General features: G+C 40.2%; 1 protein-coding gene across 9 annotated transcripts in view; it reads right to left on the reverse strand.

Annotated features, from left to right (window-relative positions):
- ST3GAL3 (ST3 beta-galactoside alpha-2,3-sialyltransferase 3) overlaps positions 1–20,367 on the reverse strand; it is a 174,181-nt gene that overhangs the window by 61,245 nt on the left and 92,569 nt on the right. For all 9 annotated transcript variants that reach the window (XM_085067798.1, XM_085067797.1, XM_085067802.1 and 6 more), the window contains one exon: positions 7,191–7,285. In XM_085067798.1, coding sequence (XP_084923924.1) covers positions 7,191–7,285 — 95 coding nt within the window. The remainder of the gene's footprint in view (positions 1–7,190; positions 7,286–20,367) is intronic.

Raw genomic sequence — 20,367 nt, forward strand, 5'->3', positions numbered from 1 at the left:
GCCACTCCTCACAATATCTCCATTAATGATTTTTAATGGCATTAAGACAAGAGGCATATAGTGTTGCCTAGAGACAAAACAAAAGAAAAAAAGTGCACTGAATGTGCATGGTACCCTCCCTAGCAATTTTAGAAGAACCTGGCATGCATTAAGTTTAAGCTCTATTAAAGCCCTTAAGGCCTTTTTTTATAACAAGATATAAATAAAATACATAACATTTGGACTCTTCATTTACATCGTTGTTTTGGAGCCTTCAGGGATTTTTTTTTCCAAGCTTTTCTTCACAACCAAGAGTTTGTTTTTTCAGAACACAAGCTTAGTTCCCAACATAATCCCAGGGCTTGGAAAGTTGGAACATTCATTTAAAAAACAATTATGAAAAAAATAGACAGCATTTTGCAATAACCATGCATTAATTTTGATCTAAACTCAAGTTCAATGCACAGGAAGCAATAAAGTCTGAAAAAAGAAGCAAATTCACGCCAAATAAAAACAGTCCTTGAAGATTCACAGTGTGCTGGTTAAAGACAAGCAGAAAATAAATCGAGTTGTTATAGAGGGCTCTGCATTTTTTGATGACCCTCCACAGGTGGCCAGGCAATAGCTTCAAGGCCAAAAAACTCAATAAACTACTACAGTGATTCCTAATTCTTCTGACCCTTGCAGAAGCATTAATAAATGGCACTTCAAAACACAACAGCCAGAGAAGACCTGCTCTTCTCTCTAGGAGGTAAAAGACAGGAATAACATCCATGTTTCAATTTCAATTGCAATTCAAGACTTCTGTGAAGAGCTGCTATATGGAGTCATCCAATTAACTGCAAACTTCAGGTTTGCATCTCCCTGGGGCACCTTTTCCTTCAAAGTGGGTTGGGAGCAGGACTATCCTTTAGGCACATTCAACAGCAAAGCATCAGTTTTGACTGAAATAAGGGACTGCACTGAAGGGTTGTACTTTTGTCATGAGAGCTCAAGAATGAGAAGTGATTTAACCTCAAAATTCGCAATATAACTTCCCTTTAGAAGTTTTATTCAATAATGAAAAGTTGACCCTCTACCTCTTCTGAAACTTTCAACTTTTTTTTCCCTTCAAACCTCTCATTTAATTTCTTTAGGCTATAAAATCAGCTAAACTCCCTGGGGAAACATCAACATTTTTATATCTGTATTCCCACGTGATAATGGCAACTATTACCAATTTTGGTCAAATGCAAAATTCTAGTGGAAGCTAGTTCAGAAATGTGCCTCCAACTCAGGAAGAAACAACAATCTTGTTAATACCTACGCTGAACAGAACTAATAGCTATACATGCTTGTGCTTCTGCTTATTTGTTACAGGAATAACACACAAAGAACAAAATAATGCTTATAGTAGGAAAATCATCTGTACAACAGAGTACCTCTAAAAAATGAGGATAAAGCTGGAGAATTGAAGCAGAAAACAAACACCTCATTCAGACCAAGTCAAATGTAGGGAAGGTGTCTGCATCTGGTACTCCAGTTTCTACAAAGAGCTAGAAGAGTAGGTTGGAAAAGACCTACTTTTCTCAAAGTTTTTCTTTGAATCAGCTGTAAATTTCAATTGTCATGTCAACTGAATATGTTTTCTCAGAGATAAAGTTTTGCTCATGCCAAGAAAGTCAATGTAAAAGAAAAAGCTATGCAAGAAACAAGCATGCATGTAAAGCAAAGATTTTCTTCCAGTAACATTGTGATATGCCAACTTCTGCAGGCCTGAAAACTCAACATTTTCACTGGAGATGAATGACCTCTGCCCCATGAGACTACTGAACAACTGCTGGGCAGCACTGAACCATGGCTTTTCCCAGGAGCACTAACACAAAAGAAAACATCCAAATAAAACCAAGTACAAGAACAGTTAATCATTGCACAATACATCCACTAGCTTTGGTGGTCTGGACAAAGACTTAATTCCTTTGTCATCGAATGTGTCACCAATTCCAGACACCCCTCCAGCATCAAATGAAAATACAAAGTCGCCTGGCCAGTAGTTCATACTACATTTTATAAAATTGTAGCATTTCAAACACATTCTTAATGTTCTCTTATCACCATGGGGAAGAAATTGCTTCCTGGTTTCCTGATGGGAGGGAAATTCTGAGATGGTGGCAATAGAATCACTCCCGAAGGAATAACTATCACCTTCAAATACAAACTGATTCAGGGCTAACAAATCAGCCTCACTGGTCAAAACAACTGAGCAGGAACAAAGGTGGAAGTGAAGACCTATAATTACCGCTAGCAGTGACACAATTACTGACTAAATGCGTGAAAGAGATATTACATTGATCATGTCTTTTTAGTTTTTTAGTGTATGCTATGCCATATGTTTTCACTTAAGTTAAAAAAAAAAAACTGCAGCAAGTCTCCCGTCCTCATTACATGGAGAGGATGCCAGATACTAGCTACTCTTTCTTATGAAAGCCTTTTATATTCTTCAAACCACATGTACTGAGAAATTCTATTAATAGTCAGGTATTTCTTCAGTCTTGTTTGTTGCCCTTCTCCAAATAACTCTTTCCTTGTGCTTTAGCTACAGAGGTAAATTTGGGGAGGAGGCCCTCTGGGATTAATAATCTTACTAACACTGTAAACAATTTTTCCACTGCTTATTCATTGACAAATTTAACCCTGAGAGCAGTGCACATGCTAGACAGTCTCTGCAACTACATGGGCAGCATGGGCATATTCATACCTCCATAATTACATTGACCAAAAAGGGTGCAAATCCAAAAGAAAAAATTTCAATTTAGATTTAAAAAAACCTCCATGTAACTTGTTTAAGAGCTCAAGATTGCTGCAGTCTCCTTGCTCTTCAGTGAAAAAAGTTGCAACAACAGGCTTGGTGGGTGCTGGAAAGAAGAATTCCTGCAAGCAAATTAGACCCTTGCAAATGGCGAAACATGGGAGGCACTCCAACATCCTAGTTAACACCAAAACAATAGCCTGGGACACAGGAGGGTGCTCGACAGCCAGAGATGTCCCCCACAGGAGCCCTTGACATTTGTAGCTTTTAGAGTTCCAACTTGTTACAGTTTGATCTGCTTGACAGCTCTGAAAGTTGACGAATTTTGTGTTCCTCGCTTTGGCTATAAACACACCAATAAACAAATTGGCAGCAGGGCACCCTGTCCTACACAAGTCCATACCGTTAAAGGGCTAGCACAGTCCCAGATGTGTTCACCAGGGCCAACAAACATCCTCCTCTACAATTCTCACGCATTCACAGGCTAATAGAGGCCAGTGACCTTTCTTGATAGGAAGCCTGGACATAGCCACTCTATTTTCGTGGGGGGCAGGGAGTTAATCTGTTTGAACAATGAGCTCAACAGTGTTCATGACCACAGGACAACCATTTTATTTATTAATAGAGACAGAGTCATCATTTCCAAGTGCTTACAGTGGCCCATCCCGTTTCCAGACTCCGTCAAATCCCACAGTAGGAAACAACAATTTTGATGTGGCAGACAATCTCATTTTTTAAAGTAAGTGCAGTCAAACATGACACTTGCCTGTTTGTCAACATGGCCATTCTTCATTTAGAAAATCTTGATCCAGATTCTGAAATATAATCTCATAGGTTCACAGTCAGCTGCAGAAGTCACTGGGCAAAACCTGCAGCCACCGTCACATGAATGGCCAAACTAGATACTGGTGGTGACCATTTATGGTGTCAAAACCTAATGTACACCTCTTCATACCCATTACTTCCCCTATTCTCTGCACACGGAGGAAGCCAGAGTTTCTACAAGGGCTACAGACGTCTAGGATGAATGCAACAATACCTTCAACCTGCTGGATCAGCTCCAACACTCCCAACAGCTCTCAGCTCTGCTTTTGTCACAGGGCATTGTGATCAAGTAATTAAGATCAATCCTTGGTCTGAATCTTTGAACAGAGGCAGAATCATCGACTACAACATATACTAAAACTCTGCCCATCTAAGACTGGCTAAGAAAAAGGTACAACAGCTGCTCTTAAGCTCCTCTTCATCTATTTCTAATACCATGTCGAGGACGCTCAGAACCACTGTTCAAACAGAGGCTGCACAAGACTTTGTACCACACGCCTCATGTCAGAAAACCTTGCTCATAAAGCAGCAGGGTTGCCACCTGCTTATTCTGTGCCTCTTTTGTAGTATGCAAGTAATCACTAGGGCTGTTAACTGACAAAAGCAGCAGTTTCCCATCTGACAAGGGATGTGCAGTATTCTTACTGCAATAGTCCATTTCAGAACCAGCAGCATTCAGGGGAAAGCCTAAAAACTTTCATATTCAGGACCATATGCACCTTGAGGGCTTCTGCACACAAATGCTTTTGCCAAGAATGGAAATCTCTGTCCATAAAACCCCCTTGCCTGGGCTAATGGCCAAATCCGAAAATGACCACTGGAATAAAGCAGAGACAAATCTTTCACAAAGAAACTCTGTTAAACTTTCTGTGTTGTACTGAGTACTTCTAAGCATCTGGAGATAGGAGAGCTGTCTTTACAATCAGATTCATATTGAAGAAAATGAAAATCTCTGATGCACTGTGTCAAAATGATCAGCATACTGCCTTCTTCTTGATATGACAACCTTTAAAGAGCAGCAGTCTACCCTGAACATCTCTGAGCCATTTCTACTCTTTTACATGCAATTTATAGAGACATATTATTTGAAATCAATGCAGCTCAGTAGACAATGCTCCTCAAAAGCTGCTTTCCCCTAAAGATTGCAAGACTCATTCTTGCAATCCTGGAACTGTCGTTTCTTGGATCAGTAAACACCAAGGGATGGATAAAAAAGTACTTAATTCAGCTTTTTTTGAGAGACAAAGCAAAGCAATACTTAGGTAAGAAAGGAAATTTTAACAAGAGAAAGCAGAAATGGTGGATTAGCTTCCAAGCTGCTATGAATCCTTTGATTTCATAATTTTAGCACTTTCAAGCTACCACAGATTAGTTTCTAGAAGTTCCTTGGAACACAGAGCATTACTGAAAGTGAGGTCATCCTGTGGCTGTATTTCACAGAATAAAACCCCCAACAAATCCAAAACAAATCTGCCACCCCCCACCAAAAAAAAAAAAAAAAAAAGTCATTTTGCACTTGGAATAGATCACAGTGACTTAAAAACACGGGGTGATATTCACCACAGTTCTCAGCAAGTTCTTCCCATTACCATCTCCGCTCCAGTCGGAGTCTATGAACACCAACCACCTTTCTCAGTGTGAGGCACGTCAGAAATCCCAGCTGACAGTGTCACGGGGCTGCCTAACACACAGAGCAGAACTCCTGCCCCGTCTGTTTCAACACAGCCACGTCTCTCTACACTTTCTCAGCCACCCTGACTACTCCTTTTCCCATGCACATCCCAGCTCTGAGAGTCTTCATCCTGCACCAGCACATGACTGAGCTCCACGTTGCTTTTGTTTGGATATCATTAGATTGCCCTGACTGAAAGCCCTAATGAGGTGCTGATCCCATCATCCAATCAGTCGTCTGAGCCCAAATGGATCCCATGGGACAGCCAGAAAAGACTGATGCAAGAATTCCAAGTGATGTGTAACATGAAAGGGCGCCATTCGCATCGCTAGGACTCACAGCCTGTCAGCACGGCCATTAGAAATCCAGGGCTACACAGATTTATAATTCAACCCTCCCACATACAGAGCTTGCTCCAGACTGAAACTTGGCACAAAATTCAGTCCCAGGAGGGTGTTAAAAAAATAACCTATTCAACGGTTTCCGTCCCATGGCTTCAGCTCACGGCCATTTAAATAATGGCAATTTCTCATTTCTCTTTTTAACAGAGGAAATCCAATATAAAACACCAGATTTACATAACATTGCAGTGGTGATACAAGCTGGCAACAAACCCAGGGAGAAGGCTGCCAGAGCCGTTCCGTCATTCTCTTTTGGTGAATTTCTCCACTTGGATTCAGTATAACAGAATGATTTTTATTAGGTCTAGCTGACATCACGGGTAACCTGCAAATCCTACCTCCACACTGGCCAGGCACCTTGCCCTAGCTTTGTACACTTTGTGTGCTGGTTAGAAGGGGGCAAGCCCTCCTGTGGTCACCACAGCCTCCCACTTGTGCTGTCACTGTTAGTTCTTTGCTGTAAACTCTGCTGGCTGATTTAGAGGACAGTAATTAGCTTCCTATTCAGCTGCAAAAGACTGACTGGACAAGGAATGGACAAAACAAAGAAGGGAACTGATGCAAGCCAAAAGCAATTTGTCAGCAGAGCCTTTGATTTGATCAGAGATTGTTCTGACAACTACCCCACCTACTTCAAGGGAGAGACACAGAACCAAGCTTTCTGTGGTTGCAATTCTTTCTCCACCAGGTATTTCAATTCCTATGGGACTATCTGCAACCTTGAGTTTGTCAGTGGAAAAAAAAAAAATCTTACAAAATGATGCAATGCCACAAAAGCTTCTCAAATACTGGACTTAGAAAGTCTGCAGCAAATCACTGCAGTGAGCACAAGTCTTCTGCTCCACCATCACTTGGATGTGATAGCACATGTGGGATAGGTAGGAGCTGGTCACCCCAAAACAGACCATCTGCTGGGTGGGCTACTGGCTCCCATCTCATCCACCAACTGCTCCTGCTTTCCACAGCACACCTGAGACACAGCCCCTGCTGCCACGCTCCAGCTAGAGGACAGGGCATATTACAAATCATCACCAAAGCATCTGAACAGACTTTTCCTATCTGTTAAATAAGTCAGTAAGTAGCCCAACTATAAAATTCTATGAGAAGAAAATTAAGATTTGTATCAGTAGTCAAGCCCAAGGCATCTTTCCTGTTCTTTAAAGAATTACTGACTTAAAGGTACTTCAAACTTGTTTGAACTCTCTGCTGCTATCAGCAAAGCTGCTACAAGTTCCTCTGGTAGCCAGTGTCAGAATGCTTCTTCTAAAATGTGGTCATTGGTCTAAATTGCTGTTGTTGCACTGACTCTGCACATGTACTAAAGCATCTTCCCTAAGGTCAGCCTCTGATGTCCACGGTACAGCTGTACAAACCCTTCTGCATTTCTGAAAACTACATATACAATAATTCTCTCGAACAGGGGAAATACACTGAGCCCAAAGAACCACCTCAGTTTTCAAAACAGAAAACGGGGCAAGCATGTGCAGAACCACCTTCTTCTCCAACAGCTGCAATTTTCTCATACCTTGTCCTTTAATTCCAAAGGGGGGTACAAAGTCCCTGATACGTGCCCATTTCCTGAAGGTATCATCCAAGAACATTGGTGCCGGCTTCGAGAACCTGAGAAAAGCAAAATGAGAAAGAAATTAACTCCTGAACTAGGAAGGATAAACTTCTGCAGGAATGTTGAGAGAATCCATACCTAAGTGCTTATTCTACATTGTCACTGGCAATAGAGTAATGTGGAAGATTTTAATTTTACCAAGAGACGACTGCAGTGAAACAAATCTGTCAGAATTTGTGCCACTAGGACACTCAAATCACTCAAGTCGTGAACCTAGCAATCATTTCCACTCACAATTTAAAACTGTCCCACTACTGTTTAGCTATTAATTAAACTGCAATAAGTTGTAAATTGCAACCAGGATTTAGGCAGTTTCACTTCCAGCTTGGTAAGTACAAGCCAATTTATGTGATGTCTGTGTGAGTGTGTGAGGAATCTGCTTTGGCTTCACTCATATGCACATACACAGCAGCTATCACCACACAGGCAAGAAAGAAAACAGTTCAGGAGATCATGAAGCAGCTCTTAGTTTACAGGGAATGGAAATGGAAATTCAGTGCCTTCTTCTGCATTCATTAACATATAAATGATTCAAGAGACATCCCTGCCAAACCAAACAGTTATGATCTATTCAGAATCCATTACAAAAGAGAGACCTAGTCCTTCTTAACCATGTCATTATGGAAATACATTATTGTAATTATTCTCTCAACACACAAACAGAGCAGCTAGTAAAAATTTGTCTCTTTTAGAAATTATTACTACAGTAGCCAGAGAAAAGGAAACAATTAGCAAATATAGAAATATTAACTTCCATATGGGACCATTTCTGAGAGTATGAAGTACATTAGAAAGTATACTAATACTATTAGAAATCTGCTCATTCAATCAGATCAAAAAAGTAGCAGAGATGTTCTGGATCAAAATCAATCCCACCATGAAAAGGAATGTACTGCATGTTCAGAGTAAGAGAACACCTCCACTACAGAGCAAGGTACACATCCCTGAAATTGATCCAACTTGGCCAACCTACACACGGGAGCAGGACAGATGTAACCCACAGGTTTAACTCTCCCTTCAGGCTGTTTCTGTACTCAGCAGGCAACTCTTACAACAATCAGATAACCTTTGGACTTGAACTACCTGATTTAAGATAAACTCACCTACACTATGCCAAAGCTGGGTAGAGAACAATTTCAGATAGCAGCATAGTGAGGAAAGGATGGAATGAATTCTAAATTATAAACTGATCAAAGTAAAGTCCTATCACAGATGCCCAGTAAATCACAGGTTGCAGAAATCTCTGGAAATGGGAAAAAGACCAAGAGAATTTAGGAAAACAAGACTCAAATTCAGCCATGCATACTGCTTCACATCCACTCATGCAATCTTTAATAAGATCATCTATAGTCATAAAGGCAAGATGCACAGATGACATGGCTGATCTAGAAGGAAAGGAATGTTTTTCCAGAGCTGAGAATACAAAAGCATATATATAACTTTATGTGGGAAAAGGTGGGAATAATATGTTAGATATATTACAGCTTCTGAAACTCTTAAGTAAAAAAAAAAACCACAGGCCTATTTAAAAACAAATAAAGAACAATACTGTATTTATTGTAACACATTTACTCTGAAAATATCCTAAAAACTTCAATAACCTGACAAATTAGTTCAATATTTTCTCAAACATTTTGGTGCACCAAAATATAATTACTATGTTTCCCCGGGGGTTCTTCAGGGATTTATCTCCACCTCCTTCCAACATCAACAGGAGGAAATCTTTGCTGGACTGTCGTGCAATGCAAGAGCTTTTACAAATGGAAGGGCTACAGCATAGATGTTCACAACCCTTCCTTTACAGCCACCCCTTGAACTCTCAGCAGAAGCCTTTTTATTGTATTTACTACAAGAAAATTTAGGGATTTTTTCTAGCAAAGGATACAACAGCCTTTGACTTGCTACTATTATTTGGTAATATTTAATACTCCCATATACTGGGCCAAGGAAATGGACTTTGAATTCAAACTTTTACATCATTTACAAAGGAGGAAGAACAGTTTTGGGGAAACATTATATCCATATGGGAAGAAAGGGAGCAAGTTAGAGGATATTTTGCTCCCATAAATCTTGAAAGTAATTCCATTTTGGAAATATTAAGAAATTATGAATGCTGTAAGCTCATGTGCTTTGCCACCTCAATAAATCAGAGCAAGCCAGAACTGATGTCCAGCAGTGACAGGGAAATGCTGTCAGCCAGACTCTCCAGGAGCATGGCTGCTCTGTCTCAGCTCTGAACTGCATCTGGCATTTTCCAGGACCCTTCAGGAAACATTGGGATTTGCTTCAAGCAGGCCATGGGAATGCTCTCCGCAGAGCACCTAAAATACATTCCAAGGAATGCATGGGAGTTTGTCGAACAGAAAAAACATATGTTTCTGAATGAGGTTAAAACTCTGCATGTATTGTGCAGCTCGGTATGGAATGGTGCATTTTGACTGTCACAGCTACCTAAAGGCAGGTTGGCTTTACTGGCAACCACAGCTCCAGAACCAAAACAGGATTGTGGTCCTTCAGAAAATGGCACAGAAAGGGGAGAGTTTTGATTTTTCAGATTTAAATTTTCCGCTCTACCCCTGCCCTCAAATTCCAGAACAGACATAATGTAACCTCATTGCACATGACAGCCTGAAAAGATGAGGAATTTGGCTGCTTGTGGCACACACTTATGACCTGTGTAATTTGAGAGACAAATGCCAACAATGGCAGTCTCTAGTTTTAATGGCATACCCTGATAAAACATAAATTACATCTAAATGGGCTAAATGCTGGATATAATTGTGAGGTGCAAAACAAATCTCTCCCAGTTCTCAAGTTTGAACTCCTCATACAAAGACATTAATAAAATCTCTAACAATTTGTCACCATGCACAGTGAAAGGAAGTGAGCGTTCTGCCAGAAACTGTTCTTAAACAGGAATCTATAATCACACAAAAACGTGATATATATTTGTGCCTGCAGGACTCTGGCTTATGTGACAAAACATTACATATCCAATTTTTTTCTCTCCAACAAGAAGAGTTGTGACTCCAAAACACTTCTGAAGGCTGAATTAGCCTGCCAGAAGCTCCCCAGACAAGTTTTCCAACCATTCCATTTTGTCCCTGCTACTCAGATCACTTTACAGCTACTCCTCTTTGATGTGCACTGAGGTATTCAGCATAAGCAGCACTAAAGTATCTTGCAGTTGCTGTGCAAAGTAGCTATGGGACAGTTTCAGACATTGAATCTTTACTAGAATCTGCTCCTTACTCCTTGTCTGCTGCTTTCCAGGCAATCAATACATAAATGTGTAGAAGAGAATAAGCTACATCTCAGAGAAAGTAAAATAAATAAACCGATTTATGTGTCTTTGGCTTTAATGAGGAGGGAAGAAGAAACGGTCAAGTTCCTGAATGAGTAAAGGAGAAGATGGCACCACATTTCTAAGAAAGCATGACACTAAGGCAGACTGGCAGCCACTAAGCTCCACTGTGGGCTTATATTTCAGATATTCCCTTTCTTTTTAACATCATCCTTTAAGCTGACCTGTGCTTTTGTTTATTCTTTAATTAAGGAGACTCAGCAGCGCTGGAAAACTGAAAGCTGAAAAGAAAAAACCCACACCATGCTAGAACCTAATGCTGTACAGAACCTGCACACTGCATTTGTAAAGTGAAAGGAACAGCTTTTTTTTCTATTTTTAAACCACACAAATAAATGACTTATTTGTTCTGGCATGACTTCCATCTTCTGTTTGCTGATGCTCAAAAGCATCCACGGTGAGACAGAAGGCACAAAATCTACCAATGCTATTAATTAAATACAAACTGAAGCACTTGAGCACTGAATCATTAGCCCTGACACAGGCATTTATAGAAGTACAGAGAGAAAATCTAAACTAACCTTTCTCTTTTTCCTTACTGAGACCTAGATGTATGCTGTCTCCCTTGCTTCCCTTCTCTGGGGAGCAGCATGGTGTGATAGCGTAGGAATGAGTTTTGTGATGTCCTGATTTCACATTTCTTATTGATGTTAATCCTCTGTCAAAAATCCAAGCAGCTCAAAGATTCCTCAAGCAGTTGAAAAAATTAAGAAACTGCATTAATAAGGATTAACCCCATCCTACAACCAACATACTACTTTTACTATATCAGCAAATGAGTAAAAAAAAAAGTTGGCTGCAAGAAGAATATCTTTAACAGTAGAGATCAGGCCAAAAATTAAGCTGATCTTAGGAAACTGCAGAAGTCTAAAATAAAACAATATGGTAAAGACAACTTAGCACTGAAGAATGGCTGGTGAGAGCACCCTACAACTGCCATTTGAGACCCTCTAATTCTTTCTCAAGAGAGCCACAGATCCCCACCAATCTCCTCCTCTGCTCTTCATGCCTACAGACCCTTGAGGGCATCTGCAGTTGTATTTTTCAGGCTGCAAAGGTCTCAGCTACTTGGCCATTCCCCATACAGATGCCACTGCCAGAATTATGAAGCAGTACAACAATATTCTGCCCTGTCCCAGTAACTGTGCCACCTGGGTTTTGTCCTTTACTGGGCTGGTGCAATCACTTGATCCATTGCAGCTCTGTAAGAAGGATCAAGAGGTGTAAACCATGGTCCTTCCTTATGACAGGAAGGGGCAGTAAATGTCACAACCACTCAAAAGAAATGTCTTTGAACAGGCTTTATTCCATAAGCAAAGGAAAGGGCAAGTAAAGTCAGCTGAGCAAAAAACCCACAGACCATGTAGCAGTTATTCCAGTTATTCCTCACCACTTCCCTGGGAATGATTGTACCTTTGAGGCACTTTGGAGTATCTTCAGCCTTCTTGCCCTCTGCTCTCCATCACCTAATAGGTTGTTTAAACTCATCAGTGCAGACCTTTTCCCACTGCCTGCTCAGTGTTCTATTTAGAGCCAGACCAGCTGCTCCAAGATCTATCTTAAAAGGCCCCTGTCCTCTGTGCTGTGGTTCATACACAGAACATTTTTACACTCTTGCAGAAGAGATAAACATCCTATCATGAGTGAAAAATGTAACTATCACAGCTGTAAAACCTGTTAAATGCTCTACTTCATTCAAGATCAGAAAGCATCAGGTCAAGGACCACATCCAATTCTGGGCCTCATGCAAAAAACATGAACAAACTGAAAAAAGGCCGTAAGAGAGCTCTGAAGATGACCTAAGATCTAGAAAATATGATGTCTGGGGAAAGCTAGAAAAAAATTACTTTGTTTAGTCTAGAAAAAACTGGAAGAGGACATGATAAGCCATTAAATATGTCAAGGCTGCTACAAAAGACAAAGGCAGCTTCTCTATATCCCTGACTAGAGAAGCAGTCATCCTGGTCCTAAAATGCAACAAAGAACACTTAATAATTAAAAATAGATTTCTTATGCTTGAGAGTATTACACATTGAAATCTACTGTCTGGACATAGGTTACAGAACTCACATCAGCTACACTGGATTCTGATTTGGTTGTATTATTTTTAACAAGTTTATATCTATTAAACACCAGTTAGCCATAGTCTACTTTTAAGAGGGAAAATTAAACAGATGATATTTTTAAGTTCTGCACAGGTCTATTTCATCTAAAACCACTTTCACACTGGGCTAACCTTTCTAGGAGGTGACCAAGTAGCCAAGCTACAGTCTGCTGTAGCTGGGAATCAAGAGCTGCCCTTCCGACTCCTTACATTTCCCAAGCATTTCTCTTCATACATGGTAATCAAATTTCAGTACAAACATCACTGTAGATAAGCACCACATGGATTTTGCAGCCTGCTGCCTGCCAAGAGTGCTTTCTGTTTGTACCCTGCACCTTTGTGATAAACAGGAAGACACGTAAAGTTTAACCTTTCTGCAGTTATTAATGTCTTGGGCTTACGGCACCACCAAGGCACAAAATCAAAGAACAATTTAGTATCAGCTCAGTCTCTCCTGCTCACTGACTGTGTTCTGACATGAAGTCCAACGTGCCCCAAGCAGCTTACCTGTGTAATACAAATAGTCATCATGGGGACTGGAAAAGTTTTGAGCTAAACTAAATATTAAAGACGGAATGAAATCAGTTTGCCTGCTCTGATGAAATCCTCACACTTTCCTACTGATTCTCCAAACATTTCAGACAAAAACCACACATACACACACAAAAATAACAAGAAGCTTGGTATAAAGGTTGGCTTCCTTTTGGGGGAAAAAAAAAAAAAAAGCTATGAAATTCAGACCAGGCAGAAACTTTGTCCTGACCTGCCTCATGGAGCAGCTTATAAGCCAACATGCAAAATTTGTCATTGTTCATAGAACTCCCTAATACCAAAACACAATTATGCAAGGGTGAAAGGCTAACTTCTCAACAACACAGGGCTCTGTTAGTTTAAAAACCAGTCTTCTAACATCATTTCAATGTCATAGCTTGTTTCTCTTGTGTTACTGTCAATGATGCAAGATTGAATTACAGCTCATTTTTCCTACAAAAGGCCAGGTGGGGGGGTTCAAGAACTCTGAGGGAGCACTGAGCCAAATAGATGAGATTATGTGGTATTTGGAAACATGATGAAGGTGAGCAAAAGCAGACTGCAATTACTGCCTGAGTTTCCAAAGCCTTCTGTGCAAATAAAAAACGAAATGAGAAGGGAAGGTGAAAGGTCCAGTACTTCTCCCAAGAAGAAAGAGTTTACTCCCATGGAAGATGCCAGCCAGCAACTCTGCCAGTTGGCCAAACTTTAGCACAATTATGTTCCTGTTAATATTCCACCGGAACAGGAAGGAGATCGTGCTTTCTAATGAACACAAATTGGAGAGTAGTCATGTAGGGTAACTGCTGCTGTGCAACACTGCACTCCCAAAAGGCAGGGTATCTGGGGTATCTGATTTATCCTGGTGAGGACCTAACACATTCAGAGGACTGCAGATGATGGGCACAGTTCCCAGTAAGGACCTGTTGTGTTTCATCAATACTAATTAACCAGTCTGGTAAACGCAGTGACAGCACGTTACTTTTACAAAGCCAACTTCATGTTCTCTTTATCCTGTTTGCAGAGAGAAGTTAATGTCATTACCACCCAGTGCTCATTCTTGCCACCACTAGCCATGCCTGACTGTCCCGAGTTGCCAGCAGTCTTATGGTGGAGCACAACAAATTGCACTTCACTCTTTTAAAAGCCTCTGATCTCATTTTCTCCCACCTCATTATTTAATGTACAAGCCTGTCTTGAGGTTATCCTAATGTATCAGCCCAATCTTCAGATTTCAAATCATTGAAGGGAATGGTAAAATTTTGAGTGGCTTTCGTACAAGTAACTATGTCACTGCAGAAGAAGCCTGGAATACTCAATGCTGAAAAAAAGTTGGTATATATGTAGGGAACAGGGCAGTGATGAAAAAGAGTCTTCCACCATCAGCTAAGGCAAAAGGGCACTGCTGCTCAGCACAGCCTAGCATGTGACTGCTCTGTTGATGTACAGCACAGGATGCAGCACAGAAGGGAAAGAGCTGCTGAAGCTAATGAATAACTAAGCGCAAAAATGAGTATGACTTGATCCTGATATAATCAGCTAAAGACAAAAATAAGGTCACCAATGTTTAAAAAAATCCAGAACAGCCTTGTTATGGAAGCTAATAAACACAGGAAAGCACAAAACAAATTACTTGATATGAAGCTTGGTCATTTTATGAAAGAGGTTGTATAATTTGGTGTATGCATAGACAGGGGACTGGACTTCATAATTCATCCAGTTTCTAAATGCCTGAAATACTTTCACCTCTGGCCTGTTGCTCTTATCCAGGTCAAAAATCCATTTGGGACAAAAGTTCCCTGCATAAGTCTTACTGGAGTGTGCATGCTGGTAGAAGAAATGTCAGTGTTTCAAGCATTGTAACTGAAACAGATGGGTTGACCTGAGTGAAAATAGTCTTAATTTTTCAAGGCTTATACATTTCTGGAATGACCAATGCCATTTTAGAACCTAGAAAAAAAATTCCTATTAACATTATATGGAATATATTAATCAATTGTGAAATACACATTATGGTATTAACAAAAGTCTTGTGAGCTCTTCTGATTTTCTTTCATGTAGGGCAATATTCTGAAAAGTTCTACAGGATATAGTTCCTCATATCACACTCCTGGGAAAATCTCAGCTTTCATGTTAAAAAAATCACACAGGAAATTAAAAAAAAAATTCTAGACTTGTAGTTAGAAATGAGACCCCAATAACTAATAAATGCTCAGAAACCTGAGGAAGAGCAAAAAGAAACCATTATTTTTCAACTGCCTGCATTTTCTGTCCCGCCTCATTATTACTATTTGCAGGTAGCAATTCTCATCAGTGCAACTCCCTATAGTGACTTTTAGGTGATCCAGAAAAGTTTCCCCAATGAAAATGCAGACAAGCCTGCTTTCAGATACAAACAGGAAATGAGAGGAAAATAATAAAAGTGAGGGGAAAAAAAGCCTGCAGAAGCTATTGCTCTGATAGCTGCCTACAGCACACAAGAGAGGCAGATAATTAAATGCAAAGAAAAACACAAGGAGTGAATCTTCTTCATACACCACATAAATTAATGCTCAAAGACAATTATACAGAGAGTCCACTGTGATGTTTCTTACAATTTTTGTCAGTTATTTTCAAAAGTGGTTTTTTTAATAGTTATCTCAATGTGGATTTCATGTGAAAAACTGGCATAGCAATGACAATATCAAATCAAGTCTGCAGTTTATTTGAGAAAACAGGAAGATGTGAACTAGAAATGAGTATAACCTGCAGTGGAAACAAGAAGGGACTGAAAGCATAGGAGGTGTAGGGCAAGCATGGGAAATGCTGGGCAAGCACAGTTTTCCCCAAACACTTTGAAATTGGTCAATGCTTTTGGTTGGAATCCACACCATGACTTAAACCATTCAGCAGATGGACATCCTAACTTAAAAAACAGTGAGAGTGGAAATGTTCTCCATTGCACAAATTCCTAAGGCCTAAACAATTTAGCTTGGCATGGTCCTTCTTGTAGGAAGATGTTCAAGAAACAGTTGTGTGATTTTCAAGTTTGCTGGGAAGTCAAAGCAGCATCATTCACTCAACCAGAGAAAAAGCTTTTTTCCTCCTATTAAGTGAAACAAGATAATGTAGTTTAAGTGCCATCTTCCAGGTACAGCCACCTGATGTGCATTTGTACAGTGTATTTAAAAAAAAAAATCATTACTATTAGAATAATTTCACTTACTGAAAAACAGTTACAGATAGATCACAAAGCTGCTATTAATGAGATCCATATCAATCCCAGAGGGAAAAATTCCAGATGCATTTCTGTTTCTCTGCTGCACAATAGGCTTCACATTGTAGTGCAGGACAAAGTGGGGGCAGCCAGTTGTTACTATTTAAGATTCAGACAGAGGCTTTTTTCTTCCTTTACCCAGATGCTAAAACCTCCAAGGATTTCACTGGAAGCCTGAACAAAAAAAAGCCAAAAGCCCAAGCAGAAAGAGTGTTTTCAGAGGGATCTTTTCTCCCTAGGTGCCAGAAGGTACTTCTCTAACTGAAGATAATGTTTGATAGGGTAGACAGGGACCTCATGCCCAGTTTCATGTAATTTTCTGGCTCTTCTGTCACTTTATTAATTCCAGCCCTCAGCCTAAGAGTGGTGATCTGTAAGGCAACATTAAAATCTTCCAGATAATAATCAGCACTATTTAATATAAGCCTCTCCCCTTTGGTCCCATGGTTTTAAAAATAATCAAGTATTTTAACAAAACAAGGATAAGACACTGAGCTCGTAAAACCTCTTTCTAGGTACTGTTTCCAGAGATAAGGTACAGAGACTGGATACTGAAAAGTTTCCATACAAGAGGCCACCTGACAAAACCAAAAGGATTTACTGACTCGCGGAGCAAGTGGGTGCTGAGGAGAAAGCTGCAAACAGTGCCAGCACAGACAGCTCCATCCTTTCCTCATCATCCCACACAGAAAGTGTCTGGCTTGAGTGAGAGATTAGGCAGGGAAGAAGAGACTGGAGGTGAGACTTGACTACTCTGATGAAGGAAAGAACCACAAACTGTGTGGAGCTCTCCTGTCCTAGTTGCAAAACAGGTGTGAAAAATAAGGTCTGTCCTTCCAGGCAGCACACTCACTGGCCTCATCCAATCTGGGTCCTCTGCTCTGCTGTGTCTCCACACCCAAATTCAACACACATCTGGCAAGAGACCATGCAGCAACAGCAGCACCCATGGCAGTGAGCTCAAACCACTCTGACAAGGGGCTTGGTGGATACCTGAAGCACAAGGTATGCTGTTAAAAGCCTGCCCTCTAAAATGCTATAAACCTCCTGGAGGAACTGATATCCTCCCTAATTCACTAATCAAAGCAGAGAGACCCTCCCAGTTCTTATTGCTCCACTTGAAGAATGGTACAACAGTCCTCCTCATTCCAGGAATGGAGTTTTTCAATGAGATAGTCCATTTCAACAAGTTCCCACAAGAAAAAATTGCAGAAGAAAGGACGTTCCTGGTTTATGCATTTGAGATTTATGTAAGTCACTGAAATAAATACTAAATATTATTAGCTGCTAAAGGAAATGGTTATGGTGAAGATGAGGGGATAAAAATCTCATGCAAATATGTCTTCTCTTTCAGTATCCTTGATAAAGTAAGCACTTCTCCTACAGCTGTGGGAAAGAAAACACAACATAATGGCTAAAGTTAAAATTACACATCTTTGGCTGTTATCAAAGGGAGCTACAGCATATGGACAAAGTGCAGTCTGCATGATTCCAATTCCAAACCAAGGAAATGCTGCAGGCATATTCATCATCGACATTTGTATTTGCTCTTGAATATTACAAAGCACAGTGAACATTGCTGATCCACTACTTTTGTCCCAGTAGCAACATTTAATTACGTCAACTGCATTCAGCCTTTGTAGAAAGCATCAATAAGTTCACTCCTACAATTGATACTCTCCCAGTGACCCCCTCAGGCAAACCAACATGAAGCAGCTCCAGCGTGCAGCACTGCAGCTGACACAGAAATCCTGCCACACCCAGGAGTTCTCCATACCCATACAGCGTGGGTGGAACAAAGCACAGAGAGTAACCCAGCATCTCCATGAAGCCACCAGGGAGACACAAAAGAATCATAGAATTGCTTAGGTTGGAAAAGACCTCTCAAATTGAGTCCAACCATTAACCCAGCCCTCCCAAGGCCACCACTAAAACATGTCCCCAAGTGCCACATCTAAACGTCTTTTAGCTCCCTCCAGGGATGATGACTCTACTACCTCCCTGGGCAGCCTGTTCTACTGATTGATTTTGCTGGAGAAATTTCTCCTAATATCCTATCTAAACCTCCCCTGGCACAAGTTGAGGCCATTTGCTCTCCTCCTGTACTTCCTTGATACCTAGGAGAAGAGAAGGATGCCCACTGCACTAGAACATTCTTTCAGTCTCATCCTGTAGAGTGATGAAGCTCCCTCTGAGCCTTCTTTTCTCCAGGCTAAACAGCCCCAGCTCCTCACAGAATTTGTGCTCTAGAGCCTCCACCAGCTAGTCTCTGCCTCGGCCTGGAATTCAGTCTATTCACTGTACTTTGTTAACATCATCCGGTTTGGGGTTTTTTTCTCATTCTTCTGTTTGCCCACTTATGTTTGTCTAACCACTTAGATTGCACTCCACAAACAATTACTTTCAATTTACATCTGTCACAGAGAAGGTGTTCTGTGTTTTCTTTCCACCTCTTAAAAGTATTAAACTTTTCACTACAGACATTTTGGAAGCAGACATACTTGGTGTGACAGGGCAAGAAATCTCCCCATTGGAATGACAAATTGCAGTCATTTTGTTCTCATTTAATCTCACTTTTAACAAAACAATCACCTTGGTAAGAAAAACTGAAAAAAGGCATGAAAGCTCTTAGCCTGTAAAGTGAAAGCTTTGACATGTACTGGCAAAAGAAAATGAAGACCATAACATAAATGGTGAGGAATCTTAATCACCAGCTATTTCTAATGTCTTTTTGTCTCAAGTACCTCTACCCCCCAATATTTCAACAAATCCTTAGTCACTTCTTTGAACTTACAGAGATACAAAGAATAAATATCAAGAAAGCTACGGCTGAAGACACCAAATAAATAATAAGTAAATAATAATGGCAATCAATACTAATAACTATTTTTTTTAAAGCTGTAAGAAAATTCTATAAAATGTTGTGACTGGCCTTCCAAATTTTTCCCAAACAGTTATTTTTCTAAAAACAATTTCCACACACTAACTTAAAGCAGTTTAAAAGAAGTTAAAGCTCACAACACTGTCTAATTCAGAATATTCTTAAATTTCTTCATCTACACAGAAAAGTTGAAGGACTACATTAGCCAAGTATCTGCTCATGTCAATGACAAGAGAAAGAGCAGATTTGCATTAGCCAGCAAAATAGCAATGCTGCTGGCCAAAAGGAGAACTTCCCACAAGCATTTATGGGTGTTCATAGGGCAAGTGTTCAAACAGACAACTGGAGTGAGAAAAGAGTACAGGATCATCCCACATTACTCTCTCTGCCTCTGTAATGCTCATGCTCAGCCTTCCTAAATTTTACTGGATGTTTTGCTTTCCCTAGGCTGCAGACTAAGTGCATTTGGCTGTGAAGTTCACAAGCAACACAACTATAAAACCTGCAAATTCTCACATCAATGCTGGGTAAGTATCACTGTCTAAACCACAGACTACAAGTGACTAAAGGAAAGATTTTCAGACACAATCAGCACTTTGCTGAATTCAACAGCAACTGCACAGTAACTGATCTTCTCAACAAATCAGGTTACTCATGTTACCATATTTGTCTTGTAGCAATTATTTCTGAGTATTCCCAGTGCATGTTTTTCCATCATGACAGCCTGATACATGTTCTGCAGCAATGGTTTTCATTTTAATATCTTGGCCAGTCACGGAGTGAATCAAATTGACAGCCCCTCTGCTGATACCAAGCTTTAGAGACAGCAAAACATGTCCACTCCTGTCAATTTTTATCAGCTAAACTTTGAAAAATGGTGCCCTTGGTTAGAGGGATTAGTATCTCCCTGAAAACAGGTATTAGGAATAAAAATACAAACAA

The sequence above is a fragment of the Lichenostomus cassidix genome, chromosome 8 (genome assembly GCF_008360975.1).
Source record: "Lichenostomus cassidix isolate B80296 chromosome 8, HeHo_3.0, whole genome shotgun sequence".
NCBI lineage: Eukaryota > Metazoa > Chordata > Aves > Passeriformes > Meliphagidae > Lichenostomus > Lichenostomus cassidix.